The 27956-nt window shown below is 38.8% G+C and overlaps 1 protein-coding gene across 6 annotated transcripts in view; it reads left to right on the forward strand.

The window, feature by feature from the left end:
• ZNF143 (zinc finger protein 143) overlaps positions 1-27956 on the forward strand; it is a 56166-nt gene that overhangs the window by 1887 nt on the left and 26323 nt on the right. The window contains exons 1-8 of one of the 6 annotated variants that reach the window (XM_045484455.1): positions 6695-6712; positions 11709-11885; positions 15118-15236; positions 15551-15643; positions 16509-16592; positions 17343-17426; positions 18944-19140; positions 19710-19784. In XM_045484455.1, coding sequence (XP_045340411.1) covers positions 15125-15236; positions 15551-15643; positions 16509-16592; positions 17343-17426; positions 18944-19140; positions 19710-19784 — 645 coding nt within the window. In that variant the 5' untranslated portion in view covers positions 6695-6712; positions 11709-11885; positions 15118-15124. Of the gene's footprint in view, positions 1-6694; positions 6713-11708; positions 11886-15117; positions 15237-15550; positions 15644-16508; positions 16593-17342; positions 17427-18943; positions 19141-19709; positions 19785-27956 lie in introns of those variants that run through there. The other 5 variants (XM_045484458.1, XM_045484457.1, XM_045484456.1 and 2 more) reach the window with 5 other exon arrangements.

The following is a 27956-nucleotide window of genomic DNA, read 5'->3' on the forward strand; positions in this document are numbered from 1 at the left end:
ATTCCATATCTTGCCAACCCTTGCTATTCTGTCTTTCTGATGGTAGCCTTCTGGGTATGAAGTGGTATCTCTTATTGACTTGCATTTCCCAGTGGCTAATGGTGTTAAGCATTTTTTTCATGTGTTGATTGGCCATTGTGTATTTTCTTTGGAAAAATGTCAATTTGGATCTTTTGTCCATTTTTAAATTGGATTGTTTATTATTGAGTTGTAAGACTTCTTTACATAAAAGTCTTTATCAAATAGATGGTTTGCAAACTGTCCATAGCCCTTTGCTATAAGTTGGGATATTGTGAAGTGAACATTCATCACATTCTTCATGGAAAGATGACCTAGCTGGATTGCAGAATTATGCCTCCAGTATTACTTTAGCTTATATTTATAAAATGTATGCAGTTTATGATCATGTAAGGAGAACTTTCTGAGGCCTGAGGTCTTCTTCATTACTTAATTTTGAAATTTTTATATAGGTTTTTTTATGTTTTTGTTTTTTAAAGTTTTTATTTATTATGAGAGAGCAAACAAGAGTAGGGGAAGGGCAGAGAGAGAGATTGAGAGAGAGAATTCCTAGCAGGCTCTGCACTGTCAGTATAGAGCCTGATGTGGTGCTCAAACTCACATACCATGAAATCATGACCTGAGCCGAAATCAAGAGTCAGATGCTTGACTGACTGAGCCACCCAGGTGCCCCAAGTTTTTGGGAGTTTTTTGTTTTTTTTTTTTTTTAAATCTGAGGTTTTACTTAGTTCTGAGTCTTTTTGCTCCTGGCTTGGTTTCAGGACATAATGATTTCTTAAAGACTTGGGTTGTGTTCTGTCCTTGCTCCTTCCTATGCTTAATTTGCATTTATTTTATTTTATTATTTTTAAAAATTTATTTACTTTGAGAGAGAGAGAGAGTGCAAGCAGGGTAGGGGCAGAGAGACAGTGAGAGAGAGAATCCCAAGCAGGGTCTGCACTGCAAGCACAGAGCCCAACACGGAATTGGATCTCAGAAATGTGAGATCATGACCTGAGCTGAAATCAAGAGTCAGACGCTGAACCGACTGAGCCACCCAGGTGTCCCTAGGATAGTGTTTTAAACTTTATTGTACTATCAAAATGATTTTGCTTTTAAGATGGATTTAGACTGAGAAAGCTCCCTCTCCCTCATAAAAAAAAAAAAAAAAAAAAAAAAAAAAAAAAAAAAAAACCAGAAAACAATAATACACTTTTATCCACAGTTTTCCATAAATCTAATCCTAATTTAAAACTATGCTGCAGTGAGAACTCTGCAGCCTGTGGGAATAACTTGTCCATTAATGTGTAGACACAGGCATTTAACTCCAAACTACTTTTGTGTGTGTGTGTGTGTACCTAAAATTCCAGTTTACTTAGCACTTAATTTTGGCTAGGCACTGAGTTAAATGGTTTGTTGAGTGGCTTACATATATACATAAAACTATTCATTATGAACCTAAGGCAAATACTAGAGTTCTCCCTGTTTTGCAGGTGAGTCAACTGAAGTTTGGAGTAACTTGTCCAATTATTACACAACAAAGCTAGGACTTGAATCAATGATTGGCTCAAGCCTAGTCTCTCAGCTGAGTTATTCAGTAACGTACCAAGTACCTACCTCTTTAACTTCTTTAAATTTTAAAATATAAGATGTCTGGGGGAAAAAATAAGGTGTCTGTAGCTCTAGAATGATAAAATATTTTGAGTGCTGTACATAATCTGGCATAGCAGGGATATTATTTTGTTATTTATGCACATCTTTATTTTTTAAAAATTGTTTAATGTTTATTTTATTTTTTTTTTAAATTTTTTTTTTTTTTCAACGTTTATTTATTTTTGGGACAGAGAGAGACAGAGCATGAACGGGGGAGGGGCAGAGAGAGAGGGAGACACAGAATCGGAAACAGGCTCCAGGCTCTGAGCCATCAGCCCAGAGCCCGACGCGGGGCTCGAACCCATGGACCGCGAGATCGTGACCTGGCTGAAGTCGGATGCTTAACCGACTGCGCCACCCAGGCGCCCCGTTTAATGTTTATTTTTAAGAGAGAGAGTATGAATGGGTGAGAGGCAGAGAGAGAGGGAGACACAGAATCCGAAGCAGACTCTAGGGTCTGAGCTGTCAGCACAGAGCCTGATGGAGGACTCGAACTCATGAACTGTGAGATCATGACTTGAGCCGAAGTCAGACACTCAACCGACTGAGCCTCCCAGGTGTCCCGATATTTGCACAACTTTAACGATGGATGCCTTTGGCCATGTATTGAAAAATAGAGATCTTCTATATAGTGTGGATGTAATGGTCACAAGAAGTTGGAATTATTAAAATTAATTGCAGTTTACATATGCTATATACACACACCCAATACAGTAGCATATGATAAAAAGTGTGGCACCATGAAAAGAGCATTGGAATAAAAGACGATGTAGTCTTTAGTCCTGTCTCAGTTAACTAGCCATGTCCTTATACAAATTGTATTCATTTGGTCAACAACTATTTAGTAAGTGTATACTATGCGCCAGGCATTCTTATAGGCACTGAGAGTTCAGAGGTGAACAACATAGATGGAGGCCCAGCCATGATGGAACTTAGAGTTCACTTAGAAATTCTGTTAAGTACTATTGAAGGAGCTAGAGTTCTGTGGTAAAGAATAAGGGGATGGTGGTAGAATGGATATTTTAGATAGGTGACATAGTATGTGCTAAAGCAGGAAGATCAGCATGGCTGGATGTATACAATGGAGGACATTTGTAAAGCACTGTGCAACATGAATTATGTTAAACTCATTAGATATTTATTGAATATATAACTTTTTTTTAATTTTTTTTATTTTTTTTTTTAATTTTTTTTTTTTTATTTATTTTTGAGACAGAGAGAGACAGAGCATGAGCGGGGAAGGGGCAGAGAGAGAGGGAGAAACAGAATCTGAAGCAGGCTCCAGGCTCTGAGCTGTCAGCACAGAGCCCGACGCGGGGCTCGAACTCACAGACTGTGAGATGGTGACCTGAGCTGAAGTCGGACGCTTAACCAACTGAGCCACCCAGGCGCCCCTATAACTTTTTTTTTTAAATAGGCTTCATGCTCAGCCCAGAACCCAGTGCGGATCCTGAACTCACCACCCTGAGATCAAGACCTGAGCTATGATTGAGTTCAATTCTTTTTTTTTTTTTTTTTTTTTTTTTAATTTTTTTTTCAACGTTTATTTATTTTTGGGACAGAGAGAGACAGAGCATGAACGGGGGAGGGGCAGAGAGAGAGGGAGACACAGAATCGGAAACAGGCTCCAGGCTCTGAGCCATCAGCCCAGAGCCTGACGCGGGGCTCGAACTCACGGACCGCAAGATCATGACCTGGCTGAAGTCGGACGCTTAACCGACTGCGCCACCCAGGCGCCCCTGATTGAGTTCAATTCTTAACAGACTGAGCCACCCAGGTGCCCTGAACATATAATCTTAGGTGTCAAAATTTTAAAGACCCATAGGACACAGTACCTACCTTAGAAGGCTTGTAGTCTAATTGGGCAGACTGGATGTGGAGATTAAAGTTTTGGACTTTAAAAACTTTAAAGTTTTTAAACTTTAAAGGAGGGGTGACTCTGCGGCTCAGTCGGTTTAAGCATCCAATTCTTGGTTTCGCCTCTGGTCATGATCTCAGGGTTTGTGAGTTTGAGCCCCTCTGAGCTGACAGTGCAGAGCCTGCTTCGGATTCTCTTTCTCACTCTCTTTCTGCCCCTCCCTTGCTCACTGTCTCTGTCTCTCTCAAAAAAAAAAAAAAAAAAAAAGAAAGAAAAAAAAAAAGACTGTAAGAGGAGAGAGGAGCAGTAGATAACGAAACAAGCCTTACAGCCACAAACGAGGTTCATAGACCTCACTTTCCTCACCTGTAGAAAGAAAACTGGCATGTTTTGGGGTACCTGGGTGGCTCAGTTGGTTAAGCATCCAGCTTCAGCTCAGGTCATGACCTTGTGGCTTGTGAGTTGAAGTCCTGCATCAGGCTCTGTGTTGACAGTCAGAGCCTGGAGCCTGCTTCGGATTCTGTGTCTCCTCTGCCCCGCCCCTGCTTGTGCTGTCTCTCTCAAAAATAAAACGTTAAAAAAAAAAAAAAAAACAACAACACACAAAAACTGGCATATTTTGAGTACATCTGAAGTGCTAAGGGCTTTATATACATTGTTTCACTTTTTTTTTTTTTAACATTATTTTACTTCTGACAGCAGTCCTATCAGACGGGTATTCTCCCATTTTTTCAAAAGAGAAAATGGGAATTCAGCAGCAGGTTAATTGCCTAGGAGCTGAGCAAGGAGTCAGATGCTAGAATACCAGCAAATTATTAAGCCATATACAGTTGGAATCTATGATAATAAAAATGTGACTAGTATCCATAGTGACCTGGGCTCCAAGCCAAATAACAGCAAATACTATAGGATTCAAATGATGACTGAGATCTGGCTAGTTGGGGACAGAGGCACCATGGAAGAGCCGGTGACAATTAAAAGCTCTTCCCTGTGCCTAGACTGCTCTTTCTACTCTTCCTATTCCTAGGAAATGTTTATTTATCTTTTTATGCCCAAATTTCCATGTCATCATCTTTGCATCCTGAGGAAAAGTTAGGTGCTCCTTACTCTGTTAATGCCTCTGTTTATAATAACTTTTTTAAAAGTAGTTTTATTTTTTAAAGCCATGAGAGTCATACATGGTAAATATTTTTTTAACTTATAGAATGTGTACAGTAAAAATTAAAAATCCCTTACCCACTCCACCACATCTCCTAATCCCATTTCTGGGAGGTAACCACTTGAATTTTTAAATGTATATACAAGCAGATGCAGATGTTTATATACATTAAAAAAATTTTTTTTTAACATTTATTCATTTTTAAGAGAGAGAGCGTGAGCAGAGGAGGGACAGAGAGAGAGGGAGACACAGAATCCGAAGCAGGCTCCAGGCTCCGAGCTGTCAGCACAGAGCCCGACACAGGGCTCGAACTCACAATCTGTGAGATCATGACCTGAGCTGAAGCCGGACGCTCAACTGACTGAGCCAGCCAGGCGCTCCTATATACATTTTTAAAAACATGAACGCAGTCATACCATACATAAATACTTCTGCAATTTTCTTCCCCCCCCCCCCACTTAAAATATATTTTGGACATATTTCTTACCATTTCATATCCCATTCTTTTTCATGTCTGCATGTTTCATTTATGAATGTTCTATAGTTTATTTAATTTGTCCTTTGGGTGCACTTTTAGATTGTTGACTAATTTTTGCTATTATAAATAATACTACAATGAACTTTGCACACTTAAGAGAGTGTCTGTTTAATAAGTCCCAAGAAGAATTACTTTGTTGAAAATTGCATTTAAAATATTGATAAGTAGGGATGCCTGGCTGGCTCAGTCAGGAGCTCATGACTCTTGATCTCGAGGTCATGAGTTGAGCACCACATTGGGTATAGACATTACTTAAATAAACTTAAAAAATAAAAAATAAAATATTGGTAAGTGGTACCAAGTTGTTCTAATTATTGTGGTCCCTCCCCTAACATTGTGTTTAATTACCTGTTTTCACTTGTCTCGCACCATGGAATGAGTTTCTTAAAGACAAGAACTTCTTTTTTACTTCTCTGTATCTCTAAAGAGTTGTGTGCACACACACACGTATACACATATACATGTGCATACACACACACACACGTACATATATACATATACTACTCAAAATATCAGTCCTGGGTATTTATCCAACAAATGTATATATATTTTTAGTAGTTGATGATGGTAAAGGTAAAGACCTATAGGAGAATAATAGGAGATGAAATTTGAAAAATGGATAGAACCCAGACTGGAGAGTAGCCTGAATGTCAGACTAAGGAACTGGAGTTTAGTTCTATAAGTAGTACAACTATAAAAGATCATGGGGGGGGGGGGGGGGGGCGGCGCCAGGGTGGCTCAGCCTCCAACTGGTGATTTCACAGTTCATGGGATGGAGCCCCACATCGGGCTCTGTGCTGACAGCATGGAGCCTGCTTGAGATTCTCTCTCTCCCTCTCTGCCCCTACCTCACTTGCACTTGCTCTTTCTCTCAAAATAAGAAATAAACATTAAAAAAAAATTTGATTTAATTAAAAAAATAAAGTAACCCAAATTGGAATTCATCATGCTAGTGATTTTTGTAAAAAAGTTGATGCTGAATAGAGAAATCCATACACGCAATTTTCAGAGAAAAAGGCCTTGCTTGGCCTTCTATCAAGACTTGGTGAATAAATGTATGTTTATATATTTAAAAAGTATATATAAAGCCTTGGGCTTTTCTGAGAGTGTCAAATAATCCAGTAGCTCATGTAAGAGTTGCTGGGCCAAATGGTGAGAAGATTGACTTTGCTACTTATGTTGTGAAGTTAAGGATACTGTTTATTTTTATTTTTTTAAGTTTATTTATTTTTGAGAGAGAGTGAGCAGGGGAGGGGCAGAGAGAGCAGAGGAGAGAAGAGAGAACTGGAGCCGGATGCAGGGCTTGGATTCATGAACTATGAGATCATGACCTGAGCTTTGGCTCAGGGGTCAGATGCTTAACCAACTGAGCCACCCAGGTGCCTCTAAGGATACCATTTAACTTTTCTTGAGTTTCATTTTCTTCATCTGCAAAACTGGGATAAAATGGTTCTTTATTCATAGGATTGCTAGAAGAATTAAATGAATTAGTAATGTCTGGCATATGGTAAGTTTTATGGAAGGGTTAGTTATTATCTTTATCATTTGATATTTAATATATTAGTATTATTAATATTCTTATTAATCTATTAAATAATATTGGTATCAAGTACTAGAATTTTCGTCAATATTGGTGGGACATAAGGGTGCCTGGATGCCTCAGTCTGGTTAAGTGGCCAACTTCGGCTCAGATAATGATCTCAAGGTTTGTGGGTTTGAGCCCTGCATTGGGCTCTGTGCTGAAAACTCAGAGCCTGGAGCCTGCTTTGGATTCTGTCTCTCTCTCGTGCTCTGTCTTTCAAAAATAAGTAAACATTAAAAAAAATTTTTTAAATATATTGGTGGGATGTAGAATGTGAGGAGGTTATGGCTAGAACAAGACCAGAGGATAGAATGACCAACTTGTCTTGATTTGCTCAAGACTATTCCAGTTTTAAAACCAAGTCCCCCACTTAAAGTGGAAAGTCCCATATTCGGGGAAACTCCTCAGTCTTGGGCCAATTGGAATGGCTGTCCAACCTGCTGGAGAAGTTACTAGAGTCTAGATTGTGATGTTTGCACTCTGGGGAAATGGGAGAGTACTAAAGGTTTTGAGACAGAGAACTGCTATGATTGGATTTAGAAGCACTTGGACTGCTATGGAGATTACACTGAAGGAAGGTAGGAGTGGACTTTAGGAGGCTGATGTAATAATCCAAGTGGGTAATGGTAGCCTCAATTAAGACAGTCTAATAGAAGTGAATGAATTTGACAGGTACTTAGGAAATAGAGTGATAGTTCTTAGTGATTGGCTGGAGAATAAGGGAGATTTCAGCTACTGGGTTGGTGATTGCATTTGTTAGAGGTAGAAATGCAACAGGAAAATTTCGTGGGAAAACCTGTTGGGATGGAGGTGACTATGGACCACGGAGGTCATTGAGGCCAGTAAGCAATGAGACATATAGATAGATCAACAGCTCTTTAAGAGAAAGGACTAGATAGATTTTAGAGAGCTTGCAAGTTTCAGAGATCTTTGAAGCCATGCGAATGGATGCGATTGTTCAAGAGGAAAAGTGCATAAAATGAAAAAACAAACTAGGACAGAAGCTTGAGGATCCTACATATTTAGGACCCCATAGGAGAATCTGGAAAGGGTTGGCTAGGAAGTTGGAGAAAACCAGAAGCATGTGGATGCCACAGAAGCCAAAGCAAAAGAATGTTCCAAGGAGATAAAGGTCAGTGGTATTGAATCAAGTATGATACAACTGAAAAATAGCCATTACATTTTTTAAATGTTTAACTGTTGTCACATTAGGTCCTTTTTTAAACTTCTTGAAAATCTGAGGTATAATCTTCAGTATGCATTTGATGAGTTTTAGCAGTTGTATTCGCCCAGATGGTCATCACTCAAAAGAAAATCCCCCAACCTTCCAACCACAGTTTGGTTTCTATCACTGTAGATTAATTTTGTCTGTTCTTGGATATTATATTAATAGAATAATACAATATGTATTGTATCTGGCTTTTTTCCCTCAACACAATACTTTTGAGATTTGTCACTGTTATTGTATGTATAGTAATTTGTTCCTCTTTATTGCTAAGTAGTATTCCACTGTATAAATTTATCACAACTTCTTTATCCATTCTTTAGTTGATGGACACTTAGGTTCTTTTCAGTTTGGAACTGTCATGAATAAAACTGCCACAGACAATTCTTGTACAAGTTTTTCTGCAAGATACACATACATTTTCATTGGGTGAAAGCCTAGGAATGGCCAGTGAACTTTATGTTAAATTGGAGATTCGTGACAGCCAGGGCAATTTCCTTAGAGTTAGGGACAGAAACCAGATAGATGATAATGAGAAATCAGGAGGTATTCTTAGTAACAACTGTTAAGGAAATATAGCTAAAGTAATCTAGTCTAGATAAAAAGGAAAGAGACTGGTAGCTAAGTCAGATGTGAGATTGTTTATTTGATTTTATTTTTGTGCTTTTTAAGTTCTTGATGGGAAGGAATTAGAAGAGAGAGGGATTGTTTTCAGAAGAGGTCCCTGTGATCCCTAAGGAGGAAAGACAAATGAAATGTAGGTTGGAGGGATTAGTTTTACCTTGTAGGAAGGTAATCTGGCAGGAGAGAAGGAGGAAGCATGTGGAAATGCAGTCAAGTGATAGATTTGTTGGCAGAGATTCCTCTATGATGATGTCTATATTTTCTGTGAAGTTGGGGACTGATTAATTTGTTGAAAATGAGGTATCAGGGATAAGGAATGGGGGATAACAGGAAAGGGAGTGAGGGATAGAGAGGTTTGAGGCAAATGGAAAATATTTTAGAGGGACCTGGTTGGCTCAGTCAGTAGAACATGTGACTCTTGATCTCAGGGTTGTGAGTTCGATTCCCATGTTGAATATAGAGATGACTTAAAAATAAAAAATCTTTGGGGCACATGGGTGGCCTAGTCTGCTAAGTATTCGACTTCAGCTCAGGTTATGATCTTGTGGTTTGTGAGTGTGAGCCCCATGTCGGGGCTGACAGCTCAGAGCCTGGAGCCTGCTTCGGATTCTGTGTCTCCCTCACTCTCTGCACCTCTGCCCTCCCTCTCTTTCTCTCTCAAAAATATATAAAAACTTAAAAAATTTTTTAAACCTTAAAACGTATTTTAAATAGTTACCATGAAGAAACAAACAGTTTGCTGGACAACTTTGGAAATTCAGAGAAGGTTGGAAGAGCTCAAGAACTCTTGTGGCGCTGAAGGACTGTTTCATTTATTTTTATTTTTATTTTTTTTTTTTTTAAGATTTTATTAATCTCTACACCCAGTGTGGAGCTCAAACCTACAACCCTGAGATCAAGAGTCGTATGCTCCCCCGACTGAACCAGCCAGGCGCCCCAGGACTGTTCCATTTAACTATCAATAAGTTATTAGATCTGAAAAATGCTTTGTAAATGTGATGCCTACAGAAATAGTTATTTCTAGTTATTTCTGTCTAGAGGTGTATGTTTAAACTATCCACATTTAGTGTCCTATTCAATGCCTTTTTGGACACAGCATCTATTTTGTTTAGGAGTTGTGTGTCAGGAATGCCCTCTGTAATTTTCATAATTGTCTAACAATTATGCTTTGCTTCCCTTACCCATGTAAAAATAGCAATTTGAATAATAAAATATTAACATATACAATGTTTATCTTAGAGAAGTAAAGTGCAATTTAGCATAGTAGTTTTCAAATGACTTTCTTATGCCTTTTTTTAATGGAGCAGTGCCAGAAGTGGCTTCTGAATATGCCAGAATCTTTCTCCTGCTGCTTCTATTCCTCAAACTCCCTAGTCTCAGTAAAAGCAAACCGGGGCATGCTTAGCAACCTGCTGCCTGCACGTGTGCCCTTACCAACCCATGTTGTCGGTGCTACTCTATTGAGGTTTAAGAGAAATATTTTTTAAAGCTCTTTTTTTATATCAATGGTTCAGTTAAGATCAAACCATCACCAAAATTGGCATTACTGATGATTAGACCTAGCTGTTCATTTCTAAATTCTTATCTCTGCTCTCACCTCTTTTTCTCATAAGTATTTTTAGCTTTAGGCCTGGTAGACCTTATCTCAGCTACCTGCCAGTCAGTATCAAATACTCAGTTTCTGAATGGTCCTGGACTTTGGCAAAGCCTTCAAGTTTCAGCATTTCACCCATCCACTAGAATATTCTTCCCAGTTAAAATTGGTAGTATATGGGGTGGGAGGGTGGGGAGGGTGGGTGATGGGTATTGAGGAGGGCACCTTTCGGGATGAGCACTGGGTGTTGTATGGAAACCAATTTGACAATAAACTTCATATATTGAAAAAAAATTAAAAAAAATAAAATTGGTAGTATAAATTCTATCACTATATTTTACCCTCCTATGGAGCCTGTGAAAACTCCACCTCATTTGCCAGCACATTCTAACTGCCCTGTATTTAACTGAATTACATTTCATCAGTGGAACATACTTAGTCCCTGTGTATATTTAAATAAAACTGAAGAGACTTGAAAGACAGTTTTCTACAAATGCTAACCAAAGCAGTATAACTAATTCTATAAACATCAAATGTACAGGATAGCCCACTATTTTCATGTTGCTAAGGAACTTCCTCATTCCAGGTTAGGAGATGTCCTAAAATGTAGCACAAATGACCAGGGTTAAATGAAATAGCACTTCCTTTTTTTAAAGTTTATTTATTTTGAGAGAAAGAGAGACAGTGTGAGTAGAGGAGGGACAGAGAGAGAAAGAGAGAGAGAGAGAGAGAGAGAGAGAGAGAGGGAATCCCAAGCAGGCTCCTAGCTGTCAGCTCAGAGCCCCATGCGAGGCTCTGTCCCACGAACCATGAGATCACCATCTGAGGTGAAATCAAGAGTCAGATGTTTAACCAACTGGGCCACCCAAGTGGCGCGCGGAGCACTTTTTATAGTAGGAAATTTTGGAATTGAGAGCAGGTAATAGAAAGACCTAGCTTCTCTGTTATGGTTAGGTGAAATTGACCTGAAGTTAGGGCCTGAGTTTGACAATTTCTGAAGGCCTGGTTTGTGTGGCTCCATGCAAAGAAACATCTAAGATTTGTTAATCTAGATTTCTTTTTGTATCATTTTTTATTGTGATAAGATTACTTGCAGTTAGAGTTCTTGCTTTTATACCTGGACCATTAGATTTATGTCTTCATAATAATTTGTGGTAATAATGGTCTCTAACAAATTAAGCTAACCTTGAAATATATAAGGGCTTCACATTTTATTTTATTTTTTAAGATTTTATTTTATTTTAACTTTATTTTGAGAGAGAGAGAGCAGGGGAGGGGCAGAGAGAGAGAATCCCAAGCAGGTTCTGCAGTGTCAGCGCAGAACCTGATGTGGGGCTCAAACCCACGAACCATGGGATCATGACCTGAGCCGAAGTCAGACCCTTAACTGCTTGAGCCACCCAGCTGCCCCTAAAATTTCTTTATATATTCTGTATATAACATTTGCTACATTTCTATAGTATGTTTGTTTTTCTTAGGCTGACATGCATCATCATCATCTTCCAGAAAGGCAGGAAGTTTATATATTACACACTGTCTTCATGGAGATTCCTGTAGTGCTTCAGGACAGCCTCCTCTGTGTCTGATTTTGGCCCATGATTCATGACTAAACCACATGAAATTGACTACCTTTCATAAGGTGGCCCTTTCTAAAGGTATCGTGTCTGTCTTACATGTTCATTTCCACGCAACCTGAAAATGTCAATGACAGAAATGATCAAGACATGATGATGGATATGTGAGCAACTATGGGGTGTTTGATCTCTGGCTTGTTTACTTCTTTTCTTCACTATCGTTTTTTCCCCCATGTGATCTTTTTCTAACAAAGGGCTTTGTATCCCCGAGTCTTTCTGAGAACTTTAAAAATAAGAGGGACTTGCCATCACTTATTATCTCTGGTAATTGTAGTGCCATTTGAACTCCCCTGAATGTTTTTTCCCATCACTACTTCATGTATTTGCCAGCAGTTCATGTCCAGGGAATAGTTGTCTATTCATCTTTCTATTAATGTAGTTTTTTTTCCTTTTTTTCCCATTAGGAATGAAACTGTAGGTGTTGAAATCTTCCTAAAGAAATTTAACAGTTGAGGCGCCTGGGTGGCTCAGTCGGTTAAGTGTCCAACTTCGGCTCGGGTCATGATCTCACAGTTCGTGAGTTCGAGCCCCGCATCGGGCTCTGTGCTGACAGCTCGGAACCTGGAGCCTGCTTCACATTCTGTGTCTCCCTCTCTCTCTGCCCCTTCCCTGCTCATGCTCTGTCTCTCTCTGTCTCAAAAATAAATAAACATTAAAAAAAAAAAGAAATTTAACAGTTGATCAGCTTTCAGACAAGAAATAACTTTTTTTTTATTACAGATATTGTCAGTTACCTTTTGATGTTATATATGGTAGTTATTTGGAGATTATATATAATTGAGTGAAAATGACAACTTTAGACATTTCTTAACATCACGACCCAAAGTACCTTGTAATCTGCCTTTTAAAAATTTATTTCCTAGGTGAATACTATAAAAATCACAATGCTTACTACATCTTATAGGTGTTTTTCTTTCCATTTCCCTATCTAAATTTGTTTCTGTTATATAGTGACAGAACTTGTTTTGAAAATTAATCTGTCCCAGTCCTATTCTCATCAGGGGTCTTTTTTTTTTTTTAATGTCTATTTATTTATTTTTGAGACAGAAAGCACGCACAAGCAGGGGAGGGGCAGAGAACAAGGGAGAGAAAGCATTCCAAGCAGGCTTCTCGCTGTCAGCACATAACCTGACACGGGGCTCAATCCCACGACCCTGGGATCGTGACCTGAGCTGAAATCAGGAGTTGGAGGCTTAACCGACTCATCACCCAGGTGCCCCCTCATCAGGGGTCTTAACAGCAGAATACCAACGTATACTTTGAGGCTTCTCTGATAGTTCTTAGAGGTAGCAAAGAAGTGTTGAAGTTTCAGCCTGCTCTATGAACAGTTATAGATAGGAATCTTTCAGGACTCCCTAAAAAGTCAGCCTTTGATTGACTTTCACCATAGCTGTGATGCTTTTCTATGAGCCTAAACCACAGTTCCCGGCTCTAATTCAAAGAAGATACAGTTGAGGCACCTGAGTGGCTCAGTCAGTTTAGCGTCTGACTTTGGCTCAGGTCACAATCTCCTGGTTTGTGAGTTCGAGCTCCGTATCAGGCTGTGTGCTGACAACTCAGAGCCTGGAGCCTGCTTCAGATTCTGTGTCTCCCTCTCTCTCTGTCCCTCCCCCACTCATGCTCTTTCTCTCAAAAATAAATAAACATTAAAAAAAATATATTTTAATAAAAGGATACAGTTTATAGGGTTTTTTGTTTTGTTTTGTTTTGGTTTATTTTGAGAGAGATTTAGAGTGCAAGCTGGGGAGGGGCAGAGAGAGAAGGAGAGAAAATTTTAAGCAGGTTCTGCACTGTCAGCAGAGCCAAATGCAGGGCTCAACCTCATGAACTGTGAGATCATGACCTGAGCCAAAAGAGTTGGACACTTAACTGACTGAGCCACCCAGGTGCCCCAGTTCATAGTGTTTCTAAAACAAAAATGCTTTAAGTAGTCATAAACATAAATATAATTGCAAATTATTACAATCTGCACATTTTTCTTTTAAATATTGACACTGAAATCAAATCTTTAGACTTGGAAAGTCCTCGAGAGATCCTCTGGTCCAATTCTTTAGCTCAATGCAGCTAAGTTATCCCAGCTCCTATTTGAGACAACCCAAGGCACACAGAGATAATGGGACCAGGAAGTGAGAGAAGGGAGGAAGAGGGTTGTGGTGGTAATTGGTAAAAGAGCTATCATTCATCCATTTATTCAGCACCAATTGTGTGTCTACTGTGTGTCAAGTACTTTTTAGACCTGTGAGTCAGCAGTGAGCAAGCAGATAAAAATCCTGGTGTATTGTAGGTGGGTGGGTGGGGTGAGGAGGATAGATAAGAAACAAAATAAGAAAATACATGTAATATGTTATAGTGCTATGCAGAAGTATGAAAGAGGGAAGAGGGTTAGGGTGTATCATGGTTTGGAGGTGGGAGGTGCAGTTTGAGATGAGGTGAACAAGGAAGCTCTCATTGGGGTGACATTAAGCAAAGACTTGAAGAAGATCAGGGAATACCAATGAAGATACGGAGAAGTATGTTTCAGGCAGAAGGACCATCAAATGTAAAGGCCCTGAGGCAACAGAACACCCACTATGGGGAAAAGCAAGGACACCAATGTGGCTGAAATGCAATGAATGAGGTAGAGAGTAGTAGGAAATGAGGGACAAGATTATTGGCCTCATAGGGCAGCATAAGGACTTTTGGTTTTACTGTAAGTTATGAGAAGGTTTTGACCAGAAAAGGACACTCTGACTGTTGTGTTGAGAGGAGACTGGAGAGGTCACAATGGAGGCAGGAAGACCAGTTAGGATGCTGTTGCAGTAACGTGGGCAAGAGGTGGTAGTGGCTGGAATCAGGGAAGTAATGGCAAACTGAGAAGTGGCCAGATTCAGGATAGATTTCTGAAGACTGACTCAACAGGACTGTGGGAATAAGTGGGGATCTTCAACTATGTTAAACCCAAAGAACTCTAATTATGGAAACTTTAGATATGTTACAAAACTGATAGGCAAGACTTGTCAGTGTGCTCAGTAGTTTACTGATGAATATGAAAGGCGTGCTCTGGACTTTGGGTTAATACTCTTAACCCTGCATATTAAGTGAAATTTCATTGTGCTTGTTTTGGCAGCACATATGCTAAAATTAAGTGAAATTTCAGCCTATTTTGAATTCTGTTTTCTTCTATAGCAAATTTTTGTGGTTGATAAATATTCTTTGTAGCTTTTATTTCATATGCATTGTTCTTTGTTTTCAAGTGCCTGTATTTTTCTTCAAGGTAGAAAATGTTGTTAGCCCAAATAAATCGAGATTCTCAGGGAATGACAGAGTTTCCTGGAGGAGGAATGGAGGCTCAACATGTTACCCTATGCTTGACAGAGGCAGTAACGGTGGCAGGTGAGCAGTTTTGTGTGAAGGGATCATGTGGGTTTGGAAATATCATTTATCTTAAGGGAGAATGAAAACTCACGACACTGTGTTTACTTCCCTCTTCCTTGTTTAGCACACGTGACCAAAACTAAGCCTTTCTTTTCTTGCTGTGGATACTGGGTGCAATAGGGCAGGGAAATCTTTTTTATAAATGCTAGAATAAATCCCATTTGAGTCTTAAGCAATCTGCCTTATGCCTAATTTTCATTAAAAAATTTTTAACTTAAACAGCACATATATGTGATAGTTATCTAAAGAAAATAACTATTTTTTTATAATAGATGGTGACAATTTAGAAAATATGGAAGGTGTAAGCTTGCAAGCAGTAACACTTGCAGATGGTTCTACCGCTTATATACAACACAATTCTAAAGGTATGTGCCTCATATACAGCCCATGGGTTAATACCAGCAATTCATAACCTCAGAGTTCGAACACCTGGCAGCTTACCCCCCTTCCCAGTCCATCCTAAAGATGCCTCGTTGCATATTACCATTGCATATGGTAATTTTTAAATAGTTTCAGGTTAACTTAAATTTGTTTTGATAATTTAGGGACTCCCTTTGAGATTTTTGGAATACACTCGGGTGTGAAAATTAGAGGGAAGGTGGGGGAGTGTCCCCAACCTCTTTCTAGTAAGACTTTTCTTGCTTTTTTACTTGAGGTTATTATTTATTTAATGTTTTTACAAAACATGCGTAGAAGTATAGACGTTTGGTTTTGTTTATATAACATCAACTGTAAATCAGTGTCTCCTTCGCTCCAAGAAATAGCCCAATTCTCAAACTCCTTGTTTTTATGGACACCTACTGAGCACATGCATACATAGTCAAGGGACTTACAGCACCCAGGAATGAGAATGACAACTGGCCTCACATACACTGACATATCTGCCAGTATTCCCAGGTTCAGCTTCTCTGTAGTCAGGGTCACTGTTCCTAAGTGGCTCCAAAAGGTAAATAGAGATTTGGCTCACGTAGCTTGCTGTGATGAGCCACTCTTCCTCTTGAACTTATTTAACTGAAAATTGGAGGGGAGGAAGAATGGCTGAGGGAGGATTTTCTGCTTTCTATAGGATCACTGGATGTGTTTTTGAATTGCTTCAGAACATTGAGGGAAGAATCAAGATGAACATGATCTTAAGTAGTGTATGTTTTTATAGTTGATACCATTTTGAAATTGTATAAAGTTTAAAGTTTTTGCTTGTGCTAATTTATTGGCTTAAATCTTTTGTTCCAGATGGAAAACTCATAGATGGCCAGGTCATTCAGTTGGAGGATGGTTCTGCTGCCTATGTTCAACATGTACCCATACCTAAAAGTAGTAAGTATTTGATACTTACCGTCCTGATTCTCATGCTTCAGGATTTGTTACCTCCAGCTGCCTCTTACTGCCTAAACTTGGTTCAGGTCTCTAGTCTTCCTTTTGAAAGGGGAGATCCGTATGTGTGAAAGAGAGGATCTAAAGACCATTTTGACTTCATTGAGACATTCTCTCAAAAATGATACGAAAGACTGGGACGCCTGGGTGGCTCAGTCGGTTGAGCGGCCAGCTTCAGCTCAGGTCATGATCTCACAGCTTGTGGGTTCGAGCCCCGCGTCGGGCTCTGTGCTGACAGCTCGGAGCCTGGAGCCTGGTTTGGATTCTGTGTCTCCTTCTCTGTCTGCCCCTAACCCACTCATATTCTGTCTCTGTCTCTCTCAAAAATAAATAAACGTTAAAAAAAAATGATACGAAAGAAGTTACTGGACTACGCTCCAGAGATAAATGGACAACAGTCCTAAGTGAATCTTTCTGTCACTTGAACTAATTCCTACATGTCTCTCATTTTCTTCTTTTTTTCCCTTCTTTCAACTCTCCTAATTCTCTAGCATATTTTCCAAAACAAGTGTTCTAATATCTTTTTACTAAGCACTTACTTAGAGCAGCTTTACTGAAAATACTAAACGTTCAAGGATTCATAAAGCACGTATAGGTTTTTATAATGTGTTTAATGGTTTATTGACTCTTGCTGCTGAGTTATCAGAATGTACTTAGAAGACATGAGATCTAAATGTAAGCATTGTTCTTGAGCAGGGGACAGTTTGCGTTTAGAGGATGGTCAAGCAGTGCAGCTAGAAGATGGAACTACAGCATTTATTCACCACACCTCCAAAGGTAAAATAACTTTGGAAATAGGAAGAGAGAAATGGGAGTGTGGGAAAAATAAGACCTGCCTTTACATGCTGAAGCGCTTTCATGTAAAAGAAGATTTGTGTTTGTTCTCTGAAATATGGCAGATTTTGGCACAGTCCAAGGAAAAACTTTCTAGCAATTTGAACTGTCAAGTAACAGGTTGGAATAGAAAACTTTAAATAGAGGCTGCTTTTTGAATATGAAATTAAGCATTTGAAAGTTATTGATTTTTTTCCTCTTAAATTTTTTTTTTTTTTTTTTTTTTTTTTAAAGCAAAGTCCTTTGCCTGTCGTGTTGGTCTTTAAAACTAAAGAGCACCATTTGTGTGCACCTGGGTGGCTCAGTCGGTTGAGCATTCCGACTCTTGATTTTGGTGCAGGTCATGATCCCAGCGTCATGGGATTGAGCCCTCGTTGGGCTCTGTGCTGAGCATGGAGCCTCCTTAAGGTTCTCTTTCTCCCTCTCTGCCCCTCTCCCATGCTTGCATGCTCTTTCTCTAAAAATAAATAAATAAATGAATGAATGAATGAATGAATGAATAAATCTAAATAAAATCTTAAACTTTACTTGAAGCAAATAGGACAGAAGTGTTCATGCTTTATATTAATTTCGTGTAGGGAGGACCAGGGTTTTGAGGTGGAATGCATAGGAGTAATGAACACTGCTCTGCAACCAGACTATCCGGGTTCAAATCTGGGTCAGCCGTCTTTTAGCTATGTGACCTTGTTCAGATTATTTAACCTCCCTGTGCTTTAATTTCATCATCTGTAGAATGAGTATTATTATAAGTATCCACATCATAGGGTAGTTGTGAGGACAAAATGTGTGCAAGCATTTGTAAAGCACATAGAACAATATTTGTCACATAGTAAATGCTCAATAAATGTTAGCTATTATTACCTTATAAAATATTTTATAGAATGATATAACATGTTTTAGAAAGACTGTAGTTGTGAAACCAAAGGGAGAAATTTTTTAAAATTTAGGATACTTAAAAACTTTTAAGTAAATTTGTTTAATTAAAGTTGAGAACAAGTAAACTCTGAATTTTTTTCTTTAGCAGTGGGACTTAATCACAGGTTCATTATAATTGTCTAGATTCATTATTTCACAATGCTGTATATATCTTGGTGTGGCTATTTCGAAGGAAAAAAAAGCTCATGGATCTTGGAGTCATACTGACATACTGACATGAGTTTAAATCCTGGTTCCTCTACATACTGATTTTGACTGTTAATTGTTAGTTTTTGAAATTTTCTGGTTCCTAAGAAAAGTGGCTTTACTTCCCCAAACCTCCAGTTTCCCTTTTATGGAATGAGAGTGGTGAATATACCCACCTCTCACAGAACTGTTGTGAGGATTAAACGAAGTCACACATGTTAGGCACGTGGACTGGTGCTCATAGAACTACTCAGTGAAAGCTCATTCCCTTCTTCCTTTAAACATATAACTCTGTCAGACTTCCTTTAATTTAATGCCATTCTCTTCCACTCCCCCAGATAGTTATGACCAGAGCGCATTACAGGCAGTTCAGCTGGAAGACGGCACCACAGCATACATCCACCACGCAGTGCAAGTCCCGCAGTCTGATACCATCTTGGCAATTCAGGCTGACGGCACAGTAGCAGGTCTGCACACCGGGGATGCCACGATCGACCCCGACACCATCAGTGCTTTGGAACAGTATGCAGCAAAGGTACAGCATTTTACAATGTCAAGAACATCCCAGATACGGCTTCTTTATTTTTCATTAAAATAAAATTAAAAAGCATACTTTATCAAATAAGAAACTAGCAATTCAAAGTCAAAATCAGATAAGCCTCGAGGAGAAGATCAGCATTTATCTTAAAAGAAGTGAAGTGTAGAAAGAACTATTTGAATAAATATAAAAGGAATGAAATAAGAATTTCTAGAAAAGAAATGGTGAGAGATAACTCACAAAAAGATGTATATTCAAGGATGAGTGCCGCGAAAGAAAAAATAAGGTATAGATGGAACAGCTTATGAATTAAGAAACAGAAATTAGAGATTGGAAAACATGAAGGAAAGTCTCAATTACATTTTACATCAGAAGGGCTGGGTTTTTTTTCCCTATATTGAACATATATCTTTCATATGACTAAAAGGGTTCCCCCCCCACTTTTTATAGTAGAAAATTTCAAGCATACACAAAAATAAATGATAATGAATCCCTGTGTACTTGTCACCCAACCTAAAGAAATACCAAAATGTAAAGCTTTGTTAAGCTTTATTTTATTCCTACAGGTGTCCATTGATGGAAGTGAAAGTGTAGCAGGTACTGGAATAATTGGAGAGAATGAGCAAGAGAAGAAAATGCAGGTATGGAAAGCTACTTTTTTATATAAGAATCTCTTTCCCTTAGCATTTCCAGGCCCTTCTGTGGATGAAAGCAATAGCTAACTCATTGCCTCTCTAGGAAAACCTTTCTGGAGAAAGAGTGTATGTATTAGGCAGTAGCTTTCTTGAACTACCCCAGGTTTCAGGATTCATTATGTGTGGTTGCAGAGTGGCACTAAAGAAATAGAAATATCACAGAGATCCAAATGAAGTTTATGCTCTAGAATCCAAGGCAGTTTTGGAGACCAGATGGTCTTCTGACTGCCCCCACCCATGGTTGTTTGTGGATTCTTTTTCTAGGGCTCCACCTTTTTGGGGACTCACTCACCCTCACTACTTTCTTCTTTGGGTCTTTTTGTTTCTTCCACTCCCATCTGATTCCCTGCATACCCTGTTTTTCAACTTCTGAAGAGAAGGTCCAGCCTAGTTAGTCATCATTGTTCCTACTGAGTAAAACTGTTTATGCTTTTTGTACCAGACTGCTTCCTGGGCCACGGGTTGGCTGACTTTGCTTTAGATGCTCACCCTGGGTCCAGTCATTGGTCATCTCTTATCCAGACAACAGCCCAGAGCAGCAGTGCCTCTAAAAGTTTTGTGGAAAGGTTTTTTTGGAAGTACAAAGTAGTCACAGATGCTTCCTGGGACATCTACAAGTCAAAAATCCAAAACTTAGATTAATTAAAGCTTCTGTTTTGAATTTTGTGTTTGTGGGGGACATGTTTGGGTGGGTGTCTTGGAGCTTGTATATAATTAGTGTAGCACATTCTTGCTTTAATGCTGCTCCTTGAGAAAATATCAGCAGTTATCTCTAATATTTTGCTGATTCCTCCCCCATGGTAGTTGTTTGCATTCTTTGACAGTTTTATCATACTTAACTCCTATTCTAAAATTATTGCTTCAGGGCCACAATTTTAACTTGAGCATTAGCATCACACTTAATAACATGGAGTGATACTTTTAGGGGTTATCAAGAAGATTTTACATTTATAATAATAGTAAATGATAAAATAACTGAAATCACTGGTAGAAATTTCATGCTTCTAAACATTGCTGAATAGCCAATATTTCTGTTTATTCTCTGAGATGGTATCATGAAGCGGCAGTAGTATAAATACAGTTTGCAATTCACCAAGCCCATCAGCTTTGCAACTGTGTGATTCTTGGCAAATTTTTCAAGTGTTTGAATTCAGAAAATGAGAACTATTTTTTGAACTGCAGGATGTCAAATCCACCTAAGACATACACTACTAAAATGCAAGCGTAGTGTAAATACATTCAAGAGATGTAGGTCAGTGCCTTAGAGTCTATCTCCTATTAGTGACTAACAATTGAGTTTTTAAATAATGGAACATTTTTAAGGAGAGACAGAGCTACACTTGTAGTAAACTAATACAGAATGGGTCTTGTAAAAAATGAGTGAATTTACCACTGGGTTGTGTAACATTATAATATACTATTATCATAAAAGTCTGTCTATTGCCAGCAGTAATTAATTTCTGGATCCAAAAACATAACTAGGAATTCAGTATTGCTAAAGCAAAGTGTCATAAAAAGCCCCGTTACCCCAGACATATAACCGTTTGGTGTTGGTGGTAATAGACAAACAGAAGGAAGTTGACTAGGATTTTTTGCAACTGTAGCTTTTTCTCCTTTGCTCTTTGTACCTCTCCTTTATAGACTAGATGTAGGCTGTCCAATATAGTAACCACATGTGGCTGTTGAGCTCTTGAAATATGGCCACTCAGAATTAAGATGTGCTGTGAGTGTAAAATACATATACAGCACTTGAAAACTTATTATGAAAAAAAAGAATATAAAATATCTCAATAATTTCTCATATTGATTACACATTGAAATGATAATATTTTAGACATACTGGGTTAAATAAAAGAATTGCTAAAATTAATTTCACCTGTTTCTTGTTACTTTTTTAAAATGTTTATTTATTTTGAGAGAGCAAGAGAGAGTGAGCAAGGGAGGCGCAGAGAGGGAGAGAAAGAAAGTATCCCATGCAGGCTCTGCACTGCCAGCACAGAGCCTGATGCGGGGCTCAAACTCATGTACTGTGAGGTCGTGACCTGAGCCAAAATCAGGGGTCAGACACTTAGCCGACTGAGCCCACCCAGGTGCCCCTCTTTCTATTTTTTAAATGTGGCTGCTAGAAAAAAAAATTTTTTTTTAGTGTTTAATTTTGAGAAAGAGAGACAGAGCGTAGTGGGGAAGGGGCAGAGAGAGTGGGTGGGAGACACAGAATCCAAAGCAGGCTCTAGGTCCTGAGCTGTCAGTACAGAGCCAGATGTGGGGCTTGAACCCACAAACTATGAGATCATGACCCGAGCCAAAGCCAGAAGCTCAACCGGCTGGGCCACCCAGATGCCCCAAGAACATTTTTAATTATATATGTGGCTTGCACTTGTGATTCATAATTTCTTTTCATCATTTTAGTGCTGGACCAGAAATTCACGAATCCTTCATCCTTTATTTTTTTTAACGTTTATTTATTTTTGAGAGAGTGTGCACAAGCAAGAGGAGAGGCAGAGAAAGGGGGGTAGAGGATCTGAAGTGGGCTCCATGCTGACAGCAGTGAGTCCAATGTGGGGCTTGAACTCATGAACCTTGAGATCATGACTTGAGCTGAAGTCAGACACTCAACGGACTGAGCCACCCAAGTGCCCCAAACCTCCCTCCTTTGATATAGTTTAGTATCATATTTGAGGTTGAGAGCCCAGTACATAGTATTAAAGGGTCAAAATATCCCAAAAGAACCCCTGCAAATAAACAGCTCCTGTAACTTCTTGGCTTATCTCTTGGTACTCCTACTTGTGCTAGAATGCTTAAGAACTGTAACTCTGTGCCTGGCTGAACTTTAAAATAAATAATGAACAATAAAAAGTCTGTAGCTAAAGCAGATTTTTTGTAAATAGTCTTGTTTCAAAGCTCTAGATTTTTTTCATTTTGATGCTTATAGTTGAGAACTTTTTCTTCCATCTGTAATATAAACATACTAGTTGTGCTGCTGAGCTGATCTCTTACATGAAACCAAATTTCTTGTCATAAGACAAGAAAGACCTAGAGTTTGAGGTGCTGGGTGGCTCAGTCAGTTATACATCTGACTCTTGATTTCAGCTCAGGTCATGATCTCATGGTTCACGGGATTGAGCCCCAGGTTGGGGCTGTCAGCAGAGAGCTCACTCGAGATTCTCTGTCTCTGCCCCTTTCCTGATCAGGCGCTCTCTCAAAATAAATAAACTTTAAAAAAAAAAAAGAAAAAAGACCTAGAGTATGTAAAGCAGCTGTGCTCATATGAAGGTAGTTTTGCCGCCCCCACCAGGAGACATTTGGCAATGTCTGGAGACAATTTGGGTTGTCACAATTGGGGGAATTTTTTTTTTTTTTTTTTTTTAACGTTTATTTATTTTTGAGGCAGAGAGAGACAGAGCATGAACAGGGGAGGAGCAGAGAGAGAGGGAGACAACAGAATCTGAAACAGGCTCCAGGCTCTGAGCTGTCAGCACAGAGCCCGATGTTGGGCTCGAACTCATGGACCATGAGATCATGACCTGAGCCGAAGTCGGACGCTTAACCGACCAAGCCACCCAGGCGCCCCCACAACTGGGGGAGTATTACTGGCATCTAGTGGGTATATGTCCTGCAAGACATAAAGACAGCCCCCCCAGAAAGAATTACCCTGTTCAAAATATCAGTGGTGCCCAATTTGAAAACCTTGATCCAAAGTACTCTACTTAAGAATGCCAATGTGTTCATTTGTGAGAACTGTAAGGCTGATGGGGTTAAAGTAGCACACATGTATAATGAAAAATCCAAGTAGAGTTTCTATTTTGCCATGTAGTAGGTGTGTGACTGAGCAAATTACGTGACTTCTCTAGATCTGAGGTTTTTGGGGTTTTTTTGGATCTGAGATTTCTTATCCGCTAAATGAAAATAACAATAATCTTGCCTTACCCGTCTTATGAGATTATGAAAACCAAATAAGATTTTCATTTGATTAAGATTCTAGCTAATATATGAGAACATAGTTTGTCAGCGTTATATAGCATTGTTGATGCTTTATGTATTAGAATACTAAGACTTTTTTCATGAGTGCCATTAGTTTTGACTTCATTTGAAACTAATTTTATTTATACTGGAGATCAAAGTTCTTTGGCTTGGTACTTTTAATCAGAGCTCTAATAGTTGGAAAACAAAGAAAGCCAGTCAAGCCAGTTTAGGAAAAAAGAGATATATTATGAGGATACAGCAGGGCTTATAAGAAGCAGACAACAGGAACTGCTGAACAACTGTGGGGCTTCACAGGAACCAGAACTGCAAAGAAGTCAGGACTGGAGGTTAATCCCACTCCTTTCTCTTCCTCCTCGCCTCCTCTGTGGCATCTCTGCTCCCTTCTTTTCTCTGCAGACAGGCTTCCTTTTTGTATCATTGAGTTTACATGTAGCTCATCACAGCCTTGTTGTCTCAGGCTTCCCACCCAAAGCCAACTCAAGATTTTCCTTTATTTCCTAGGTCATGTTCCAGGGAGGGAAAATTTGTGGGTTTAACTTATCAAAATTAGCTTCACTTTATAAGCTAGGCCACATAGGGCATAGACCACTGGCCAGCCTTACATACACCATCTTTTCTGGTTATCAGGGTCTATGGGTGGGGTGGCAGATTCTCCCAGAAAGTAGGCTGGAGAATTACCCCCAAACCTGCCTGTGGATATAGGCAGTTTGAATGTGGATCATATTTCATATGTATTTTCTATACTTTTATCTAACTATGTGATCTTGAGGAAATGAACCTTGCTTTTCTGAGCCTCTTCTTTTCATCTCTAAAAGAAAGGTATTTAATCAGTACTTATTAATCAGGGACAAACATGAGATTGAGCTACAGAACTTTTAAAAAATAACTCATGACTGGGACGCCTGGGTGGCTCAGTCAGTTGAGCATCCAACTTCAGCTCAGGTCATGGTCTCGTGGTCCGTGGGTTCAAGCCCCACATTAGGCTCTGTGCTAATGGCTCAGAGCCCGGAGCCTGCTTCGGATTCTGTGTCTCCCTCTCTCTCTGCCCCTCCTGAACTCACGCTCTGTCTCTGTCTCTCTCTCAAAAATAAATAAACATTAAAAAAAATTTTTTTTAATAATAAAATAATAACTCATAGCTGAGATCAGTTTCCAGAGATTTGATCAGTAGGTCTGAGATAGAACCCAGGAATTTTTTTTTTAATAATATTTTTAGAGGTTTTTTTTTTTTTTAATTCAGAAAAATACAAACAAAAAACCCAAAATGACCAATGAACTTACTATATAGATAGCTGCTATATACTTGTTTTTTTTAAAAAAGGTAATCATGTTTACTTTTAGAAAATCCATTTGTGAATTGTCTTCAGTTTATTTCATCAGCGTTCTATAGTTTTCAGAGTATAGGTCTTTTATCTCCTTGGTTAGGTTTATTCCAGTATTTTATTCTTTTTGGTGCAATTCTAAATGTACCTGTTTTCTTAATTTCTCTTTGTGCTTCTTTGTTATTAATGTATATAGAAACACAACCAATCTGCATATTCATTTTGTATCCTGCTACTTTACTGAATTCACTTATTCTAATAGTTTATTGTGGAATCTTTAGGCTTTTCTGTGTATGGTATCATGTCATCTGCAAAAAGTGAAAGTTTAACTTCTTTCTAATATGGATGCCTTTTATTTCTTTGCTTGTCTGATACCATACACAAAAGTAAACTCAAAGTGGATTAAAGACTTAAATGTGAGGCCTGAAACAATAAAATTCCTAGAAGAGAACATAGGCAGTGATTTCCTTGACTTTGGCCACAGCAACATTTTTTGTAGACGTGTCTCCTAAGGCCAGGGAAACAAAATCAAAAATAAACTGTTGGGACTACATTAAAATGAAAAGCTTGTGCACAGCAAAGGAAGCCATCAATAAAACAAAAAAGCAACTTACTGAATGGGAGAAGATATATGCAAATGATATATCCAATCAAGGGTTAATATCCAAAATATATAAAAAACTTACACAACTCAACACCAGAAAAACAAATAATCTGATTAAAAATGGTCAGAGGGAGGCGCCTGGGTGGCTCAGTCGGTTTAGCGTCCGGCTTCGGCTCAGGTCATGATCTCGCTGTATGTGGATTCGAGCCCCGCGTCAGGCCTGTGCTGACAGCTCAGAGCCTGGAGCCTGTTTCAGATTCTATGTCTCCCTCTTCCTCTGACCCTCCCCTGTTCATGCTCTTTCTCTCTCTGTCTCAAAAATAAATAAATGTTAAAAAAAAAAAATTTTTTTTAAATGGTCAGAGGACTTGAAAACACTAATTTGAAAACATATATGCACTCCTGTGTTTATTACAGCATTATTTACAGTAGCCAAGATATGGAAGCAGCCCAAGTGTCCATTGATAGATGAATAAAGAAATTGTGAGATATATAAAATGGAATATTTTGCAGCCATAAAATAATGAATTCTTGCCATTTGTGACCATATGGATGGACCTAGAGGGGATTATGCCAAGTGGAATAAGTCAGAGAAAGACAAATACCATATGGTTTCACTTATATGTGGAATCTAAAAAACAAAGCAAATAAATTAACAAACCAAAAGGAGAATCAGACTTATAAATGCAGAGAACAAACAGATGGTTGCCAGAGGAGAACTAGGTGTGTGGAGGGATGGGCAAAATGGGTGGAAGAGAGGAGAGATACAGGCTTCTAGTTATGGAAATGAATACATTGAGGGAATAAAAGGCATAGCACGGGGAATATAGTCAGTGGTATTATCATAGTGTTACATGGTGACAGATGGTAGCTACGCTGTGGTAAGCATGGCATAACATAGAGAGATGTTCAGTCACTGTGATGTACACCTAAAACTAATGTAACATTGTGTGTCAACTATACTCACGTAAAAAAATATTACATTAAAAAAACGAGTCAAATTGTATGCACACTTGAAAACAAATCCAAATGGTGTAGAGGTAAAAATAAAAAGTGAAGGGACCACTACCCAATAGTAATCATTGGTAGAAATCTCTGGAGGTTTTATGTTTGTGTTTTAAATCTTCCTGGCAATTCTGAGGTGTCTCATGGTTCCCTAAAGATCCCTCTGTTGCCATACTTTTTTGATTAATTCCTTTCTTGAAAGAGAACATACTTTAAAAAATTCTTCAAGTTGCTTTCATTTTATCCTTCCTCAAGAGTATAAATTATTTACATCCTAAGAGAGAAATTTACCCACATCAAATAACAAAAGTTCTGTCTGCTGTGTGCATCAGGACTTTATAATAAATGGAATTTTAAGTCCTGAACTAGGCAGTAAAATGACCAGTTATTCTCAAACCTACCAGGTCTCTCCCTCTCTGACTACAGAGCTCTGCCAGTTCGTTACCGCTGGGTTACTGCATCCTGAACACTGGGGGGTTAGTAGAGTGAACTCTAGAGCTAATCTGCTTCAAGTCCTATTTCCCAGCCTTGGACCTTGGGCAAGTTACATTACTTAACTACCCTGAGCCTCATTTTTCTTATTTGTAAATCACAGGAAATATTCAATTCATTGGATAGTCTTGGAGGACCAGTAAGACAGCTCATGCAAAACACCCACCACAGTGCATCTCATAAAGCACCTCCTCAATAAATGGTAGTTAACCTCTTGTATTATCGAAGTCACTTTGGAATTCAGTCTCAGATCCAGCCCTTTATTTACCAGTGGGATTTGCACCTTCTCAGAACTCTAGGATGCTAAAGCTAGAAGGGACTTAGCACTGTCTTCTTGTACAGCAGTTTTCAAGCTCTGATTTTTGCAGGGGTGGGATCCTAGGGTTTCTTTGAGGTCCCTCAGGGACTAGCAGAGCTACCCATGCCTGCCTGGGCCAGCAGAAGCAGGAATGTCTTTATGTGTTTTGCACAGTAGACTGCTGTGTAAGATTTCATCTGGTAAAGGAATTTTTTAAATGTTTAAAAAAGAAAAAAAAAATCACTGATTTAGTACAATGTGTTCTCTATACAGACAGGCAAACAAGCCATACATGACTTGCTCCAGGTCACGCAGTGAATTTATGGCAGAGCTAAGGTTATCTCTTAATTCTCAGAACGTACATTAAGCAAGATAGTAATAAAGTCATTTTCTGTAGATGGTTTTAGAAGATG

Source organism: Leopardus geoffroyi, chromosome D1 (genome assembly GCF_018350155.1).
Source record: "Leopardus geoffroyi isolate Oge1 chromosome D1, O.geoffroyi_Oge1_pat1.0, whole genome shotgun sequence".
Taxonomy (NCBI): domain Eukaryota; kingdom Metazoa; phylum Chordata; class Mammalia; order Carnivora; family Felidae; genus Leopardus; species Leopardus geoffroyi.